We start from the raw sequence: 21,977 nt of genomic DNA, 5'->3' as shown, positions 1-21,977 counted from the left end.
TATGTTGATCAGTGCTAAAACTTCCTAATTTTATTTTTAATTGTTATTAAAACACTGAAACAATGATGCCCAAGATGGGATTATTTAATATTCAAAAATTACACAATGCGCAGCATCTAAAACTCGACAAATATAATGAAAGGCCAACACAAACACAAGTAGTAAAGACCAGAAGAGTAGTACTATATAAGATATATAAAATATTATGCTGTATGGTAAAAAGAATCATACACAAAAAAAAAAAAAAATCAGAAGCAAATAATTTTAAATGAATTCCTTGTGCTTTCAATTTGCCTGTTTAACATAGGGTCCAGATATGCATGGATAAACAACAATCCATAGCACACAGACTGTGATCTGTGTACATCTTTTAGGAGTAGAGCTGGATTTCGTATATCTAACAGGTCAAGCCTTGAAATGAAGAAGCAATAAAGCAGTGAAATGGTACTATCACCAAAACATGATTGATCAATTGAATTCTATCAGAGACACTGGGCAGTGAGATTAACTCATGCCTGATAGGTTCAATGAGTTAAAGCAAGGTGTTCATTTCAGCTTCATTTCACCAGTCTTTGCTTGTGAAATTGGTCAATCAATAGAGGTTGAAGATCATATATATATATCGTTGACCATCTTATGAGGAATACAATCTAGTACAGTGTGCTTCTGGCTCCGGCTGCTTTCAATGGATAATAGAGAATGAGCTGAAACTCCATCAGCGTCTCTGAAATGCTGCGATATCGCCTCAAAATGAAAAGTATTTTTGGATCTTTGATGATATATCTATTTTTTTCCCTTCCCTTGTTTCATATTTTTTTTATCTGCAACAAATCGTACTGATCCCAGAGAAACAAAGTAATTTATTTTGAAAATATTTGTGTGGTTGCAACTAGCATATTAGTTTTATACTGGAACTTGGAACATGTTAACTGTTTCACTGTGCTGTTGATCTCCTTCTTTGTTAGGCTGAGTGCATTAGTAAGAATTGGGGCATATTGGTAGAAAGATTACAAAAAAGAATTATTAATAATAATAATAATAATAATAATAATAATTCTCTCATGTTGAAATCAATATTGTGTTGATAGTATTTCTAAATCAATCCATTTTAATCTGTAAAAAAAAACAAACAGTATAAATGTATCAAGCTCAGATTTTCTCGGGGGGGTTTAAAAAGTGGAGATGTTGCCTATAGCAACCAATCAGATTCTAGCTATCATTTTGTAGAATGTACTAAATAAATGATAGCTAAAACCTGATTGGTTTTTCAAACCTCTCAGCTTGTTACATTTACCCCCAGTACTAAATTAACACTTTTGAATCTGTACTACTGGTGTTATTTGTCATGTTTAAAATAAATTCTTTCTTTTTAAGATATATTTCTTTCCTGTTAGTTGCTGGTATCTCCTCCCTAAGGTCACTGATATTCTATGCATAGAGTTTAAGACACATTAAGTAAAAGTAGACATTTTAAAGATTTTAAACAATGTGACATACTAGAGTGACATTCGGAGGATGAAAAAGATATTCATTTCTAAATTATCTTTCTTTTTTAAAGGAAAGCACAGTATTTGTTTATATTTTTTTATATCTACTGACGGTACCACCAGCAAACTAATTGGTGGAGATAAACACAAACAACAAAATAAGAGGGCACTAATGAACCTAAAATTCTTGATTCAAGTTGCAGCTTTCTGTACAGACTATGGGTCCTGCTAAACACAGTGGTACAAAAAGGAGTTAAAAAATAGCGCAAAGCTTAAAATCAATATATAACGATTTAATAAACAATTGTATATTTAAAAATACAAGCAAATGCCCAAATATATAGATGAATATAATCTGATTCATCAATTTCATTACCAAGTTAACAACTCTCCGTTTACCATGTGTTTCTAATCGCAAGTGGACATGCACACAGAGCTGTGCGGCTCATCTCAAAAGCCAGTTTATTTATAACTGGTAAAATACCACTTATTTATATTATGCTGGACATTACCACTATATTGGATTCTGAATATCCCTCATATTGTTTGCACTAGGAGTTAGGACTGTGTCAATATTACTATTATAATTGGTAGAGAACCCATTGCTTACCTTTTTGCCTTTCCCGAGGATGGGTCTGCTGAGTTTTGAGAAGAAGTGAATCATCTTGAGCAAGGGATCTGAATAACATTGATATGATGTAGAGAAGCCTGTTCAATGTCTTGTTCATGTTTCGCAACGCATAAAGGTTAAGGAGATGTTTGCTGGAAAGTCTGGAAAGACATCATCTAGTGTCCACTGTTGACAAAAGCACATATTACTCAACTGGGATGTCCATGCAGTGGTTTTACGTGCAAGGCAAAATAGACTACTAACTTTGAATCTGTTGAATGGAGACATCACTTGGGAACGTGAACAGACCACATAATGAAATACTGTCTTGAGAATTTAACAGAGAGTTATTCTTTAACAGAATTTTAACAATTTTACTATTGTTGAATTAATTTGCATAAACCTTTTTTACAACTAAAATGCATTTCTGTAAGTGATGCAAAAAACACAGGCAGTGGTCTAATGAGCAATGGAAAAAGTCATTACTCAAATGAAGTATCTTTCAATCTGTTCTCAAAAAGCAGGTAAGCACATGGCAGTATGTGGCAAAGGATGCCTACAGGCTTGAATGCTTGTTTCCCAAAGTGAAAAGTTCTGGAGTTCTATTATGCTTTGGGATACTTGCTATGGTTTATTCCCACATATTCTCTTAGAGAGCAAGGTAAATATTATACAAGTGAATGAATGCACATCATGATCCTACTTTTGCTAGAATGTGCCACTTTTTACAGAAAACAGATAGTTTTGTGCATCAAAAAATGTAACATCTTGTGATGGGACGAGCTAGGCAAATACTGCCGTACCTTGCTTAATGCTTCCTAAGTGCACTTTTGTTTCTGGTATTGAAACCACAGGCAAAAATAAGATTTCACAAGATATTTAAATGAGGTTCAAGGGATGAATAGGGCACAGGGGCAGCCTTTTTCTGTTCACAAAAAGACTATTTTTACATGTTCTTTGAAGTGAAAGTAATCCGGGCTCAGCTGATATTTTCAATGTCTTTTACACTTTTTAGGGCCACTTTATATGGGAAATCACATTTTTAGGCACATTTTGACCAACATAATAAAAGCATATGATATAGACATGTAATAAATATGGTTCTGTTGCCTCCCCTCAGTCTCATGTTTAATTTAAGACATTGTTCCAAGGCTGAAGCAAGAAATATATTAGGAGTTAAAAATCATATGTTGAAATTAATGCATAGTGTGGTCTTCAAGGAAGTAAGAAGTACTTTGAAATGTCCACCAGGCACAATTTCAGCAAAAGTAGGCACACAGTAATTTTCCAGCGGCAGTGCTAAGTGGATTGTAAGCATGCACGGTTAATAAAAAGGAACATTTGGGCACAATGGAATGTGCTGCTGATACACATTTTGGTTTGTAAATGTAGCCCAATGTGAATAGTTGCAAAAGTTTCCAATTCCAAGTTAAAGTTCATTTTGATGGCATCTCTGCTATGTTGCCCTAGATGGTGAACTGAAAAGTATAAATTCAACCATAAATAACCATAAATAAGGAGATGATATCAGGCAACTTGGACAATTTCGACCATGTATGACTACTTGGGACAACCATCCTATCCAAAAGATCTGAATTAAATGAACCGGATTTCACTTCCGGTCAGGCAATGATACACATTTGCATATGCATGGTGTCATTTACAAAAAGACAGCACTATCTAGGCCTCCATCCTCATTAAATAGTTGGGTAAACACATGCTGAAAATGGTGATAATACAGATCCAGGATCATGTTCTCACAAAGGTAACCTTTTAATTCATCTCTAGACTGTTTAGCTAAAAGGAACTTGTGGCTGTGTCTCTCATTACAATTCCCCTCTTGTATTTATAGAGATGAAAGAACTAATGTTACCCCATAAATGAGCCCTTGTGCTGAGCTGTTGATAAAGCAATTTTGAAGATGGAACCTCTGCATTGATAATCCCTTTGTTTGATCACAATCATCCAGCCCTATATGACAGTGCCAATGACCCTTCACAGGTCCTATATTATGGAAGCTGGTGTCTATAGCTAGAACAAGCATGCAGAGCAGGGAGTGGGATGCTTCAATATTTTCAGTAAGGATGGTATCCCATTTTCCTTCTTTGATTATTGTCTTCTCTTATTCTAATAATGTCCATTATTCTAAATATTTTAAAAAATGGGAGTCTGAAATACATACATACTCCAGCCCTAACATTTGTCCTTTTGTACTGTATGCTTTTTTATTTGGAAGAAAACCTACAACATACACATAAACCACTGTGTAATTATTACCATGATGAAACATGATCTTACAACATCTCAGGACACAGTTAAAGCAAATTACTCCTATTAAATTGGCCCTCATTCCTAAATACCCTTTTTGCTCTTAGCGATAATTCATTTCTTTTTTTTTAAGGTTCTAAACGACATAGGTAGCATCCATCTTAATTAGTTGGCACATTCCTGTGAAGTAAAGCAATTATCTGAGGCTCAAAGTAATATAGTTGGAGACTATTGGTATTAGAGTCTTTCAACATGTGATGTGTCCTTAGGATGATTTAATGTTCATATGTATGTTGTAGTGAGTTAATAGTGTGTTAAATACTGATTTAAACCTATAACCAGAGAAAGTCAATTCTTGGAATAGGCATCATAATACACACAGTAACTATAAATAATTAGAAAAAAAATCTACTGTTTCAATATTTGGACTATAGAAGGATTTTTCAATGTGAAAATAGCCAAGCAGTTAAGTTTTTAGTATTTTAATGTAAGTGTGTAAAAATTCAATATAGCCTGTTGAAACTTAAAACCTATGTACAAACCACAATTGTTGTAATTTTTTAATATCTGTGCAAAGATATACCTCTAGGTTAATTGGCTGCTGGCAAAAATGGCGTGTGTGTGCATCTTTGTGTGGTAGGGAATTTAGACTGTAAGCTCTAATGGGACAGGGACTAATTTCAATGATGCAATATTTACTGGAAAAAAAATATTATGGTACTATACAAATAAATGATGATGATGATGATAATAACAACATAATAAATAGGTTTTTAATTATTTGAATGCTCAGAATTTGAAAACTGAAAATGTTTTACTGTTTACTTCTAAAAAGGCTCTAGGGATATTCATGAAACTAGGGGCTAGATTTTCTAAACTGCGGGTATGGAAAAGTGGAGATGTTGCCTATAGCAACCAGTCAGATTCTAGTTTTTATTTATTTAGTGCATTCTACAAAATGAAAGCTAGAATCTGATTGGTTGCTATAGGCAACATCTCCACTTTTCCAAAATCACAGTTTAGTAAACCTAGCCACAGGAGTTCTTCCCTATAAACACATTCTCCCTTAAAACTCATCTTCTCCTACAACATAAATACTGTTTTTGCATTTGGGTGCAGAAACAGACATATTACAATGGCTAATTTGTATTTAGCAAGTAACAGTCAGATTCACCACAGCGACTCCTATGAGAAGGGGAAATATTTTGCACCTAGAAAGCCCCTGGCATTTTCACACATTAATTGTGTGCTTTGGAGAAACAGTTACAAAAGATAAAACATTGGCATTTATGATGTGCCTGTGTAGTTCTGTATGATCATAAATGACCTGTTTTGAGTTGTGTTGCATTTATTACATACATATTCTAATTTATTTTACACCATTGAAAACATAATTAAATTGATCTGGACCACAGCATTTACACTTGCAATGAGATACATATTTATCAGTACAGACAGCTGTTCTGTTAATGCAGCACTACCTTTTGCCATAGCTGTAGAACCAAGCACGTAGAGAATAATACACAGAGGAAAGTACTAATTGCAAACGTAATTCCACTAATTGCAAATTATCTGTGGCACTTTAGACAGTCCTGTTTTAAGTTCTATTGGCTGAGCAACTGGAATTTTACTAAACTGCAGATAATTCCCCTTTGCCACCTAATTACATTAACCATATGTATTATGAGATCCTTGTGTTCTGAATGAATAATTTTGGGGCTGGCAAATATGTTTCCTTGTCTGCCCCTTTTACACTTTGATATCACAATGTACAGTCATATTATCAAACCCAGAAATGTAAATCTAACTTTGGGGAAACACTATAGCAAAAATATATCTATCAGTCTCCAGATTGCATTAAATGGAATAACCGTAATTTACATGAATTCATATGACTGACTTCTACTTTCAGTTTTCATTAATGTATATAATACTTAATGAAGCTTCCTACTGTGTTATTACTATATTTGTATATTCAATGTTAATGTGGCTAATTGTGCATTTTATTGACAAAACATTTTGCCTAAGTCATTACAGTGGGCCTGTCTGAATAAATTAACTGTTCCAAAATCAATATTATATTAAAGTTTGTGTTCAACTTAGGCTAGGCTTGGGTTACAGAAATGTAGTAGAAGATAGACATTAGTACACAGTAGGTCCCCTTTATGTGCATTGTACAGGAAACCAATTGCAAATTACACGTGGTTCTTCACAACCTTTACAACCTTTACTTGACAACCTTTACAACATTTAATATATTGTTTTATAATAAAATATTTCCACTCTTTCTCACCAAAAAACAAAACAACCCCACCTCCACAAATTATTATCATATATGTACTTGTTATTCAAGATGGAATCTCCTTGCAGAATAACTTTTGACAGCATCAACAATGATGGTTCTTGCAGAGATACAAGAGCTTTTTATAACAATTGAAGAAGTGAAACTTTGAACAAAAATACATTCGGATATGTTGTTTTTTTCCATCAGTCTAAAATGATGTAAACCCCACAAAAATACCCTTGTCTAGCATGGCTGAAAAAAATTAATTAACACAAAGCTATTTTATGTGTTTGAGCACATTAACCCTGCAATCTGCATTATATATGCCACCAAAAATCTGGGTCTGTATAATAAAGCCCCCATAGGTCTGGAATCTGTATAGCAAAAATATATTAGGCCTTGGATCTGTATAATAAAAGTATAAATGTCTCTAGAAGGCTCTCTGTATTGTGTAGAGATAACAAGAATGTATATATATTGTTTATTAAAATGCTCTCTGTTATGTATATTGGGGATTAAGATGCTCTCTGAATTTGTTTTTCTTTGTATATCGGTCACTGGAATGTTTTTTGTCGTGCATATTGTTTATTAAGACACTTTCTATGTTGTATATCGGTCATTAAGATGCTCTCTGTATTGGGAACGGGTCACTAGATACTTAAATTGTATCACTACTCTTATTTTATAATTCTACTGATACAGATCAGTGGAATTTATCTGTATTATATAGAGATCACTAGAATGTGCTATTTATGATATATAGGTCATTACAATGCTCTCTGTATAGTACAGTTATGGCCAAAAGTTTTGAGAATGACACAAGTATTGGTTTTCACAAAGTTTGCTGCTTCAATGTTTTTAGACCTGTTTGTCAGATGTTGCTATGTTATACTGAAGTAAAATTACAAGCATTTCATAAGAGTCAAAGGCTTTTATTGACAATTACATTAAATTTATGCAAAGAGTCCATATTTGCAGTGTTGACCCTTCTTTTTGAAGACCTCTTCCCTGGCATGCTGTCAATCAACTTCTAAGCCACATACTGACTGATGGCCGCCCATTGTTCCCTAATCACTGCTTGGAATTTGTCAGAATTTGTGGGTTTTTGTTTTTCTACCCACCTCTTGAGGATTGACCACAAGTTCACAATGGGATTAAGGTCTGGGGAGTTTCCTGGCCATGGACCCAAAATTTCGATGTTTCGAGCCACTTGGGTATCACTTTTGCCTTATGGCAAGGTGCTCCATCATGCTGGAAAATACATTGTTCGTCACCAAACTGTTCTTGGATGGTTGGGAGAAGTTGCTCTTGGAGGATGTTTTGGTACCATTCTTTATTCATGGCTGTGTTCTTAGGCAAACTTGTGAGCCCACTACCTTGGCTGAGAAGGTCTCAGGATGCTTTACTGTTGGCATGACACAGGACTGATGGTAGCGCTCACCTTTCCTTCTCCAGACAAGCGTTTTTCCAGATGCCTCAAACAATCTGAAAGGGGATTCATCAGAGAAAATGACTTTACCCCAGTCCTCAGCAGTCCAATCCCTATACTTTTTGCAGAATATCAGTCTGTCCCCGATATTTTTCCTGGAGATAAGTGGCTTCTTTGCTGGCCTTGTTGACACCAGGCCAACCTTCAAAAGTTTTCACCTCACTGTCTGTGCAGGTGCACACACACCTGCCTGCTGCCATTCCAGAGCAAGCTTTGCCCTGGTGATGCCCCGATCCCACAGCTGAATCAACTTTAGGAGACGGTCCTGGAGCTTGCTGGACGTTCTTGGATGCCCTGAATTATTCTTCACAACTATTGAACCTCTCTCCTTGAAGTTCTTGATGAATCGATAAATGGTTGATTTAGGTGCAATCTTGCTAGCAGCAATATCCTTGCCCGTGAAACCCTTTTTGTGCAAAGCAATGATGACTGCATGTGTTTTCTTCCAGTTAACTATGGTTAAAAGAGGAAGAACAATGATTTCAAGCACCACCCTCCTTTTAAAGCTTCAGGTCTGTTATTCTAACTCAATCAACATGACAGAGTGATCTCCAGCCTTGTCCTCATCAACACTCTCACTTGTGTTAACGAGAGATTCACTGGCCTGATGTCAGCTGGTCCTTTTGTGGCAGGGCTGATATACAGTGGAAATGGTTTTTTGGGGATAAATTTAATTGTCATGGCAAAGAGAGACTTTGAAATTAATTGCAATTCATCTGATCACTCTTCATGACATTCTGGAGTATATGCAAATTGTCATCATAAAAACTGAGACAGCAGACTTTGTGAAACATAATATTTGTGGCATTCTCAAAGCTTTTGGCCATGACTTTAGTCAGATGTGGATTGTAAGTGTTATATTTGAGGCAGCAGACTTGTAGCACACAAATACTTGATAGCTTATTTGTACACTGAAATTTAAAGTTGATATTTGTGTGCTACATGAAAAAACAGTCAGTATTTAACTTATGTGCAAAACAGAATACTAATTTGCACCCCTTGCAATGTAACATGGTTTTGTCCAGGAGACTGAAATAAGAAGTTTCTTAAGTTAAGATCCTTAATGAATCAGGCCCCAGGTCCAGGTCCATACTGTACCTAACTGTGCACCTTATTTGGAGGCTGCAAACGTCACAACAATATCTTCGAAATTAAGAAGTTTTGTTCTTAACACCCCCTTTTAGCCTCAAGATTTTAACAAAAAGGACGAGAAAAAAAGGTTCATATTTGTTTTTGTATGTAGTAAGTTGTGTGCAGAATCATGTACACTTATTTTCTGGTGCAGAGGCTCTTATAAATCTACTGCAATGTGATCCAAATATTCCAAGTACTGTTCCATTTCCTCTATGGTTTATTCACTGGGGCTCTGGTCCATTAGAATATAGGAAATATCTAATTTTGCTTCACTCATAGTAAAATGACTAATTTCTAAGAAGGATTTAGCGTCACTTTATTTTTCAATACATATTTCAACATTTAAAACATAGGGGCACAATATGGTATGTATATATTTGAATTTAGCAACAACAGTGGGAAATGCCATAGTTATATCATTTGATGCACGTTCACATTATTAATAAATTGTAGAATATTGGATCAGACAATAAATATTACACAGCATTACAAAGACCTGAGAATTTTGCATGAACCAGAGTCAATGTAATAATTGCTCAAAATGAGGCTGCGTCTTCCTACGGAAATTACATATAGAAATATTTCTGATCACTAGCATTGTGATGCTTTAGTTATTATATTAGTTATATTTCTTATTGCTGTTTGTGTTAAAATACACATTCTTGTTTGAAGGTATTCAGGAATCTCCCATACCAAATGGCCATTCGCTTCCAGGAAGAGATTTCCTTCGGAAACAAATGCGAGGAGACCTCTTTACTCAGCAACAACTAGAAGTATTGGATCGGGTGTTTGAGAGGCAACATTACACTGACATCTTTACAACCGGTGAACCCATCAAACCGGAACAGGTATTATTACTATTTTAGCTGATAATTTAGAATAAAGTTTATATCTTTTTTTATTTTCATTTTTACGTCACTTTGCCTTGAGAAATGAAAGAATATGTGACTTTGATAACACCTTAAGCATAAATTAAACTGTCTCTAGCAATGTTTTTCTATATTGTATGTAAACAGGACATAAAACGTTATAAACGTTAGTGATTTACTAGCATCATTACAAAATACTGAAAATGTATGTCATTATTTAAAATAAAAAGTAACTGTATTTTCCTGGTTATCTAAATTCAAATCTGTTGTGGTAAACAGAATGTACATACTTAAAGAAAAATAATACTTTTATGCTGGTGTTGGTATTCATGGCATAGCAGTTTGTCTCAGCTAATTGCTTACAGTGCACCAGGGCCCATGGAGATAATGGGGCCCGCTGCATGGCAGATGCAGAAGGCTGGGTGCCCCAGTTGCCTCCTCCCCACCTCCCTGCACTGGGGCTCACAGCCAGGGAAGGGCTGGAATATTTTAGACCAGGGGGTAAGACTCGACTCAGCAGCCTATTAGGAACATTTGAAAGGAAAAAAATTGTAGGTAGCTCAGTTACCCACCCCAAGGTAGCCCACTATGGCACTGGCCCAGTGGGCAGATGCCCCTCTGCCCTCTAGCCCAGACTGCCCCTGCCCACAGCTCGCTAGTTCCGCAGCTAAGCAAAGCAGAAATATATTTCTCTACTCCATTTGTTTTTGGCTTGCCTAGAAGAAAGGCAGCTCCACTGCTAAGATTATCACCATTCCAGAGCTACATCCACAGTTACCAGCCAATCACAGAGCATGTTCTGCTTTACCATAAACTGACAAAAGATAGGCACTGAGTGCTAGCTGTTATCATTTTCTTTAATAATTAAATTTTAGTATGTGGACATTGTGTGGAACACAGCAGCTATACATAATCATATATATATTTACAGTGTATTTTATCATATTTTCTTTAAAGAAAGAGTTGTAAATTGAATGACCTATTACTAAACATAAATACAATGAAACATGCGTGTGCAACAGGTATCAGGAAAATGGTGAATTCTGTTATATACATTAAATTCATCAATAATTATTTTGTCTAGTTGTCATGCTTAATAAAATGTGGGAACTTCCATAAGCTGTATGAGGGATTGCAAAGTCATCTATCTATCTATCTATCTATCTATCTATCTATCTATCTATCTATCTATCTATCTATCTCACAGCTATAGTTATTTAATTATCAATTACATAAATAAGTTGGTTAATGAATTAATGTAATCATTCTGTGCACAGGAATTACCAGAGAGGAATCTCAAAGGACATGTAAGAGTATGGAGAACCTTCTGTGTTATCCTTGGCAAACAGAACAGAGCCTGCTGGTTGATTTAGTGGTGGTTTTCCCTCTTTTAAACCCTTCACTGCTGAGGCATTTTGCACCCCTGTACTGCACATATTATGGCACTTTTGGGCTCATAACTTTCCAGCTACAATATCAGTAATATTCTGTGCTGTGCCCACAACAGTCATACTTATCTTTTTTTCAGAAGGCCATGATTAATCATAAGACAAGAAAAAAAAGGGGTCACCCTTTCAAACACAGGTGTCCCTTTTTTTCTTAAGCAACGTGGAGGAGCTAAATCATGACTCTACTAGAAGCCCTACATTCTAGTTAAAAAAAAAAAAAAAAAAAGTATGGGCACCCAAACTGTGTTCTTTAAAATTAGATTTTTTAGGGGGCGTGGCTTGGCTGCCATCTTAGGTGCATGCATCTCTCCATGGAATAAGAACTAATTTTTCACCTTTAGCTAGGATTCCCCCTCATTTTGGAATTTAACACATACCTCTCCATCCTGGTGAACTTCAGCTGCTACCCATGGGTCTATTTCGTGGTGATTATGCAGTGCCTAGTCTCTGCTCTAGGGACCTTTGGTCTGTATGTCTTCAGTGCCTGCACTAACCTGGCTTACCACCTTACCGGATGGTGCCTGTGACTCTCCCTGCAATCAAGAGCTGGAGATCCCTCTTTACTTTACAGTCTGTGTGGCATCCTAGAGGTGTGGCTCGTGGTTCCACTTGAGGACTCCCCTCTGTATTATGCTGCAGGTGCGACCCCATCAATCTTCCTGAGCTCCATACGTTCCCACACAGGCCTTCTATGTTGGTTCAGCATCATTAACCCTTTACAATGCAGCGCCGCTTGAAATTTAATCGCGGAAGAGGCTGAACACGCGGGTGTTGAAGAACCCGCAGATTGATACATTTACCCCCTGGTCTTTTCAAAACTTCCTGCATTCTCTTGATTGGCTAATTGCCTGCCAGCTCTGCTAATTACAGCACTTGCTAATCTACTAAGTTGCCAGATCTTCAGGTCTCCTTACCATTTAGGACACTGTTCTCTCTGGCTCCCGTCTGCATGTGGGTATCCTGTGTTACCTGTTCCATGATCAAGACCTGCGGTATTGTTGCATGAACCTCATGCCTCATGATTAGTCTTGTTCTGAGCTATTCGCTTTCAAAAGACCTCAATGCTTTGTTTCACTGCCATTCACCTGAACCTCTGCATTTATCCTTTAGCAGTCCTGCTCCACTCCACGGTTCCATGTCACCCTGCTCTAATCTCCTTTAGAGGACCATGACCTGCGATAGAGAGACGCTAAGTCCATATTCCTTTGTGGGGATCCCTGGTGAATACCGCTCTACCGTTAGACTCTGCACCTCTCTGGGTGTAAGTCTATCTAGAGCGCGACTTCGAGGCCTATTCCAAACTCAGGCTCCGTGACAGTGAGATCCCCTCCTTGGTGCTTTCCCCTCTGGCCGTCTAACCTGAGCTCCCATCACAACTAGACCCTTTTATGTCATCATGTTATTGTTTTGCAGTTGTCCCTGTATTTTGTTTGTTTTTTGTTTTATCTCTCTCTTTCTATACTACACATGTACTCCTGCTGGTGCCACTGTTCATTTAGACAGAACTTGCTGTTCTTTCAATATTTCCTGACTGCCGACCTCAGGCCTGTCTCGCAAAAGCGTTACTGTAACTGTTCTCGTATGTTGCTCTCCCGATGTTGCTGACCTGTTGTTTTCTCCATGCCCACTTTGAAAATGCTAATTCTTTACTCCTCCCTGCCCACACCCATAAACATGTCCACTTACTAGTTGCTGTCTCCCATACTCACCACAGAGCTTTCACCTCACAGCTGGCCCTCAGATACCCATGGTATTGTCCTTTCTGCCCACCAGCTTTGTAAACAGGTGACACCCCACCCATCGTCAATTTCCCTAATATTTTCCGTCATTACTCCTTTGCTGCCCACCACAGGTCATCAGGCCACCCTGTCCTCTTAGGTCATTCAATTCTGCCATTAAAATCCATGTTTCATTTCCCAAACCCTTCTCCGTTAACTTGCTCATTACTGTATGCATTGTATTCTATAATGTAAAAGGGGCTTAACTCACCTCAAAAGCATAGTAAATGCCATATATCTATTTATGCCTTGAAGGGGGATCTGATTTTCCTTCAGCATACACACTTTATCAAATATCTCTATCTCGATCTTCACGGATTTCCGCTCACCTACCATACATGTACATGTGATTACAAATAGCAGTACGTGGGATGGCGATTATTTTCACCTCCCCTTTCACCTCCTTGATTTCCATAAGGAGAAGTAGGGTAGATTTTTTATTCTGATTGGCAAGTTAAACAATTTACAATGCTCTCTTGTGAATGTTTATGCCCTGAACCCGGGACAGCCCAAAATCTTCAAAAAATTGGGCACCTTATTGTCTCATGTTAAGCACGGAGAGCTGATTGTCAAGGGTGACTTTAATACCGTCCTTACCTCAAATCTAGATAGATCCATTCCCCCCAAGGCACTCCACATGAATGGAAGGATATCGCGTACTCTAAAGCTTTGCAAGATTTCTTGAAACTCAAGAATCTAAGTGACGCGGGGTGGATATCTGATTCCTTTGCCAGGGATTACTCTTTCTATTTAACCATCCATAATACTTACTCCAAAATCTACATGGTCCTACTCAGCCACGATCTTACCCTTAAACTTCTCAACTCCAAAATTCACCACATAACATGTCAGATGATGCCCTGATTTCTTCTGACCTTTCCTCTTTCGCACTCTGACCCTCTACATTTACCTGGAGAGTTCTCCATGTCTGTAGCTCAGTTGCCCATCTCAAATACCTGCTCTCTGAATATTTTGAGACTAATGATACCCCTGATATCTCCCATAGGGCAGTCATCAGAGGGCAGCTTCTAGTCCTGGCTTCCAAATCCAAAAAGAAGCGTCTCGCCAAACCTATCTTCTTAACTAACTCAAACAGCTAGAACCCAAGCCCAGATTCCAACACTTTAAAGAAAATAACTTTTGTCTGAGGAGAGCTTAACCTTCTCCTATCTCATTAAGCTAAAAGGATTATGGTCAATGGTTCACCTTTGGACCCCAATTCTATGAGTAATGGCACACGCCAGAGCCTTTCTCCTCTAATTTTTGCCCTTGTCATAGAACCTCTTGAATATTTCTAAATTGGAGGACTTACTCCTCAATCTTCCCCCTCACGAAAGTCAAAATCTTACCTCCCAATTCAATTTTAGGTGGCAAAAGAAGAGGATGAAATATCTAGGAGTTTATATTACTACCTCTTAAGAGTCCGTATACCAGGAGAACTAGCCCAGGCCTCTTTTGCTAAAATAAAATTGGAGATATTTTACTGGCACTCTCTGATTATATATTGTCTGACCTCGCTGTTATGGAGAGGCATGATTTCACCCCTTTATAATATTCTCCTCAAAGACATACTAGACTCTGGAAACAGACATGAGAGGGAGTGGGACTGGGACCTGTGCGGACTGCTGGGAGACCATCAGATCTAAAGTGGCCTTTAGATTGATCTCTACTCTGATCAAAGAAATTGCCTATAAAGTTTATTTTAGATGGTACCTCTCTAAAATGTACCCAGCTATCTCTTCTGATTGCTTGCAGGTCTGCGAACAAAGGGGCATCTTTCTACACTTCTGGTGGTGGTACCCAAAGATCTCTCCCTTCCGGGATAAAGTCCGGATTCCAACACTTTAAAGAAAATAACTTTTGTCTGAGGAGAGCTTAATCTTCTCCTATCTCATTAAGCTAAAAGGGTTGAATCTGCTTTACTATGAAATGGGTGATAAGGCTGACAGGCTTTTGGCCACTAACTTAGGCTCTAGAATTGTGGCTATAAGGGACCCCTCTGTGATTCAAGTTTACAATCCTAAAATGATTAGTAGTTTTACTTGAACCACACTCAACGCTCAGGTGTTCTACCCAAAGATCTCTCCCTTCCGGGATAAAGTCCGGAACCTTCTATCCTCCCTCTTACAATGTGCTGTTAGGAAGGGACCGTGGTCCTTTTTCCCCTGTTACCCTCTCCAGAATATTGACACTCCTTCAACAAAGCTGGCCTCTCATGCACTGCCTGTGGCACGCTGTTTGGCTGCCAAGGCGTGGAAGCAGATTGACTCTTCCCGCGTCTCTTCAATGAAGTTCTACATTTGGTTTATTGTTCATATGAAAAAAGTCACCTACCACATGCATGAAAGAGAAGATAAGTTCACCCAAATTTTGGGCCCCCTGGCTATACATGTAGCTCTCTGCCCTTCACCTTTCGGACTGCCACTTGAATACTCTGACAATCCCCCTGTCTGTTTAACCCTTCATTAAGTTATGCCCTCACTGACTATCCCGATAGCTCATGATCCCTATCAGTGATGACCGCCCCCCCAACCACCTTCCCACATAATATCAATGCCATTTCATGTTCCAGTTTGTATCGGTTTAGTTACCTATTTTATGTGTTTTTTTCACTGTGATTGTGGTTGGTTTACATTTATGTTATGTATGTGGTTTTTCACTGTGATTGTGATTGTTTTTCCATTTATGTTATGTATGTAAATCACATCTGCTAAATAAAACATAAAGTTAAAAAAAAATTAGATTGCCTCAGTTTCTTATAAAGCCAGGGGGTGAGATCTGAGCCATTATTTCCCCTATCTACTACTAGGTTATTTATTGCCTGCTAATCAAATACAATCAGCAGGCAATTATCAAACAATCTTGGTAGAAAAAGGGGACGACTTCCGTTCAAATGAGGGTGCTTCAAAGCTTTTCTAAGCCAGGCGATTTGGAAATTGAGGCTCTGAAAAAGCCTCTCCCTATATCTGCTATTTTCACTGCTTAGTGGGCACATGCATATTGTGACATCACGATGTGGGCATATATATGTGACCTCAAATGTGACCCTGTAAGTAAGACTTGCCCTTTGCAGTTTAGAGCTGGATGTAGAGGGCAAATCCAAGTCACCCTTAGCAGCCAAGTATAAGCAGGTAACTTAAGACAAATATTATTTTCATTGCTATTATTATTGATTACTTACACCGGTCAGCCACAACATTAAAACCACTTGCCTAATATTGTGTAGGTCCTGGTTGTGCCACCTAAACAGCTCTGACCCTTAGCGGAATGGACTCCACAAGACCCCTGATGGTGCTCTGTTGTATCTGGCATCAAGATGGTAGCAACAGATCTTTTAAGTCCTGTAAGTTGCGAGATGGGCCCTCCATGGCTCGTACTTGTTTTTCCAGCACATTCCACAGATGATCGATCTGATTAAGATTTTGGAGACAAATCAACACCTTGAACTCTTGTCATGTTCTTGTCATGTTCCTCAAACCATTCCTGAGCAATTTTTTGCAGTGTGGCAGGGTGCATTATCCTGTGAAAAGAGGCCACTGCTATCAGGAAATACCATTGCCATGAAGGGGTGTACTTGGTCTGCAACAATGTTTAGGTAAGTGGTATGTGTCAAAGTAACATCCACATGAATGCTAGGACCCGAGGTTTCACAGCAGAACATTGCCCAGAGCATCACACTGTCTCTGCTGGCTTGCCTCCTTCCCATAATGTATCCTGGTGCCATCTCTTCCCCAAGTAAACGAGGCACATGCACCCGGCTGTCTACATGATGTAAAAGAAAATGTGATTCATCAGACCAGGCCCCCTTCTTCCATTGCTCCATGGCTAGTTCTGGTGCTCATATGTCCATTGTAGGCACTGTTGGCATTGGACTGGGGTCAGCATGGGCACTCTGATAGGTCTATGGCTAAGCATCCCCATACGCAGCAAACTACGATGCACTGTGTGTTCTGACACCTTTCTATTATAGCCAGCATTAACTTTTTCAGCAATTTATGCTACAGTAGCTCTTCTATTGGATTGCACCAGATGGGATAGCCTTCGATCCCTACGCACATCGATTAACCTTGGTTGCCCATGACCCTGCCACAAATTCACCGGTTGTCCTTCCTTGGACCACTTTTGGAAGGTACTAACCACTGCATATTGGGAACACCCCGCAAAAACTGGTCGTTTTGGAGATGCTCTGACCCAATCGTCTAACCATCCAATTTGGCCCTTGCCAATGTCACTCAGATCCTTACGGTTACCCATTTTCCCTACTTCCAACACATCAACTTCAAGAGCTGATTGTTCAATTGCTGCCTAATATATTCCATTGTCAGGTGTAATGAGATCATCAATGTTATTCACTTCACTTGTCAGTTTTAATGTTGTGGCTGATTGGTATATAAGGCACCACCATATTACGCAGCACTGTAAAGATATTTTTTGTCATTCACTTCAGTCCTTGCCACATTGGAGATTACCACGCACGCACTCATGCACGCACGTACGTACATACGCAGGCATGCTTAGTTTGAATAGGCCCAACTATTATCTTTGTGAGCTTCACCCAAAACAAGCAGTCACGCGAGAGCACAGCAAGGGACTCTCGCGTGACGTCATTGGATTGGCGGACCCGGCGGCCATCAGAAGCAGAGCCACAACCGCACACCCCTTCCCCCCCTGGGACCGTAAGAAAAAAAAAGAGTTGTTAGAAAAAAAAATGTTGAAAAAAAAGAAGGGAAAAAGAAAAAAAAGAAAAGTCGCCAGAGCAGCCCCGGTCCCCCTGGCACACCCGGGCCCGGGTACATAGTACCTGCCCCCCCCCCTCCCTCTCAGCGGCCCTGATCATGGGGAAGTAGATCTTGAAAACCCAAACATTTCATTATCCCTGATTCTAGATGTTATGCCTTGCACCAGATTCAGAAGAACAGTCCAAGCAGAAGGTCAGAATCCGGCCTATTTTCCACGCACGCCATTTTTACCATAGAAATAATTTCTGTATCATTTAATTACCCATTGAAAAATATTTAAATTTATCTTAAAAATAATTTAAAATAGCTGGACACAGTAGGCGCGATGTACACTCTTATCAAGTTCCATCCTTTCAATGTTATTTTCCCAAATGGTGTATGAGAAACATACATTCTTTCTTCATTTATATTCAACATTATAGGACCAGTGTATTAAATATAATTGATTGGACCACTGATCCTACTCTATAGATCTTTAAATGTAAAAACACCTGTACTAGCTATTCATGAATTGTCACATAGACTAAGAATCCTCTCACACTGGTGATATTCACTTTCTACCATTCTGGGATACAGAAAATGAATTAATGATGACATGGGGTTCACAGATTTTCTGCCTTGAGATTTAGGCAAATATAATGATTTGCAGGCTTAAGTCATTGTTGCCCAATTCTTGTGCTATTTTTTAAAAATAGATAATTTTATATAAAGAGCATTGATCTCATACACAAACTACTTTTTTATGATTACATATTGTAGCAGTGTTCTTTATTTTTTCCTTTATATCCTTTATATATTTTGTGAAAATAATAATATTAAATTATAATAAGGATGTTAAAAAGGATCTGTTGCCCTATATGTATAATTTTTCAACTGCGACGTTTCACATTTAATACTACTGACTGTAGGACACCCCCTATACATGAACAATGATTTGCAGCCCTTTCATTTAACTGTTCCACTCCATAGCATGTTCTTTTTTTGCAGTTGTCTGTTAATGCAAAATTGAAGAATTAATGGTTAAATGTTTTCCATTTATTGCAACATCAATATATCTTGTTAAGCGGAACCATGAGATTAACAACTTGATTTGTTCCTAGGAGAGATCACCGACATGGATTAAATTGATAAATTTACAAGCAGGCTTGCATTTAAAATCCACTTGAAAATTATCTTGTGTCATTTGTGTTGAAGCAGTGTCAACAAGAGTTTAAAGGGATCTATTGCAAAGTAATTTAAAGTTAATTGCAATATTTTGATATTTTTATTGGTTTTAATGCATTTTTTTTGTTTAATTGTAGAAATATTTTTACAGTGATTTCTTCACAAATCAAGCAGTCTGAGACAAAACTGCATACATTTCCCAAACCAGATTTGACCAAATATTAATTAATGAATTAACCTATTTTTAAATCATGACATATGAAAATCATTCCTAAAATGATTCCAATATTTAAAAATGATTAAATCTAGCAATAACATCCCTTGTGTGACATGTCCACATGATTGTTTTTTCACATTGTTTTAGATCCCAGTGATATTTTCCAACTTTATTGAGATCAACCAGATTTTTCAAATTGTGTAATGTATAGGAGACTTACAAGATACATGTCAATAAAATATATAAAAATCAATCTATATAGGTGCTCTTTTAGGACATTTGCACTTTAAATGTATGCAGAAAAAGACGTACGCAAAAATACGTACTTATGTAGATATGCTGAGTTGGATGTGTCAGCTCAAAAACAGTATTAACACAGGTATTGACACTCAAGTGTATATAATTATTCCCCATGATAGCTTATAGATGTGGCTTGACAGGTTTAGAAGTAAATGAAAAAATCACATTATCCTATTTGTACACAATATAATAATGTGATGAAGTACCATATACTCAAGAGAGAACATTTTCTTGACAGTTAATCAATAAATGAGAAAATCACATGTTCTATATAAAATTTTCAATATGAAATGAAATATAAACACCTCCACATGTGTTGCTCACCTCCTTGAAATTAAATATGAATCTATTTTCAGGCAATAATCCAAATGTAAATGCCAACTAAGTAATGCAAATCCAGTACCTGCAAGAGATATGCCTTCAAAAAGGCATATCCAAGATGTATTCAAGTTTAATTGTGTCTCAATTATGTGAACAGTCCCTTGCTGTATTCAGCTTATGCTTGCATGCCTATGCTCATCCCCGTTCCACCTCTCCAGGCGTAAGGGAATGCAAGTCAATGATATGCAAATCTGCATACACAGTACGGAAATACGTATCTTAGGAAAAAAAAATTCTGTACATCCAACTCTTAATGAGACCCATAATCATTGTGCTTTTATTTTAATTTCTGTATTTTATAATTATTTTTTCTTTACTGTTGACATTTCCAGCCTAATGTTGGGGGTATTGGCGCAAATTAAACAGATACAACCAGCAGCCTTGTAGTCGGCCTGCCAGCTGTCATTCAATGAGTGTGACAATAACTATTTTCAGGGTGAGAAAATGTTTTAATGTTGAAAAGTGTGAATACCTCTCTAACCTGTACTTGGGGTGTGACTGCAGACTTGCAATTGCATGTCTGCATAAAATATTAATCCTTTTTAGGGGCATCCTAACCTTTCTTTTGGTACGTGAGCTTTCTTAAGCCTTCATACTCACTTACTTTACAGAATTAAGAAAAGTTAAATAACGATATCCACAAAAGAAATCTTCTCAAGAAGCCATGCTGGTTATATTTAAGACTATGCAACAGGGACATTCTGAAGATTGTGTCTTGTCTTCAACTTCATGCAAAAATTGTTCAAAAGCTTCAAGCTCGTAAAAATAAGTGATTCATGAGGATTATGGTTAATGATGCACCCCTGCTTCAGGGGTGGGAAATCTGTTCTTAACCAGCACCAGGCACACAGAGAGTTAATTATGGATGTGCTTAGTTCCTGAGACAACCATGGTCTTCAAGCCAAAAAGTCAAATAGTCCAGCAATAACATATGCTGATTCGGACTCTGCCTTTGACAGAATTCATGAATTTAAACTTCAGTTTTTACATTTGAATTAGATTTTAAGGCAGTAATGGAAAACAGGTGGCTCTAGTGCCGCATGCGACCCTTCGAGCCTTTACATGCGCCCCCCGGATTCTTCCTGCTTTATTGTTAGATTTGTTTGTTATAGCTTGTAACACTTGTTTAAAATGGCTGTTGATATGTTATTACAAATAGGTGTCTCTTTCTTGACTAAAGGTATTGTTTTAACTTATTACTGAGATTAGGGGTAATGTCACTGTCTTAAGGCATCTGTAGCTAGACTGGCGAAAAAAATAACTGCAATAGGTGAACTTATTGACTCTTTAGAGAAGTGTTTTGATAAAATAGCCTATTCTCTAATTGTTGAGAAGCGAAAAATGTATGAATTTAAAGAGTTTTAAATACACAATTTCCTGGTTCTACCGATTTGGATTCTTAAGAAAGAACTGGACAAGTTATAAAAGGCTGCATCATATTTCATCTGAAAATGTGGAAATAAATCTGGATTATGGATTCCACAGGGTAGAGTTCACAGACACTGTAGTGCATATTTCAGAACACTGTTCCTGGTAAGGTGCATGGCTGGTCACCTTCAACAACATCCCTACGAAAGATTCTTTATTCTCAAGGCAGAGAAGAAACGGGGGAACAGTCTGATCAGGCGAGTTAGGGAATTACACAAGGGGGTAACAGTATGGACTGGAGTGAGCGGTGACTATCAGAGAGGAATCAAGGCACAGGCCAGAGACAGATCTAAGAGGGTGTGAGGGAGAGTAATTTGAGTTAAGATTTCAGATGTATGAAAGGGTGGTCTTATTGAGTGCTTTTTAGGTGAAGGTGAGTAC

At 37.8% G+C, this 21,977-nt stretch overlaps 1 protein-coding gene across 3 annotated transcripts in view; it reads left to right on the top strand.

Moving 5' to 3' along the window:
- Positions 1–21,977, top strand: part of PAX5 (paired box 5) — a 207,988-nt gene that overhangs the window by 94,288 nt on the left and 91,723 nt on the right. For all 3 annotated transcript variants that reach the window (XM_075208201.1, XM_075208185.1, XM_075208192.1), the window contains exon 6: positions 9,945–10,120. In XM_075208201.1, coding sequence (XP_075064302.1) covers positions 9,945–10,120 — 176 coding nt within the window. The remainder of the gene's footprint in view (positions 1–9,944; positions 10,121–21,977) is intronic.

Source organism: Mixophyes fleayi, chromosome 1, assembly GCF_038048845.1.
Source record: "Mixophyes fleayi isolate aMixFle1 chromosome 1, aMixFle1.hap1, whole genome shotgun sequence".
NCBI classification, from domain to species: domain Eukaryota; kingdom Metazoa; phylum Chordata; class Amphibia; order Anura; family Limnodynastidae; genus Mixophyes; species Mixophyes fleayi.
This window is presented reverse-complemented; position numbering and strand designations above follow the sequence as displayed.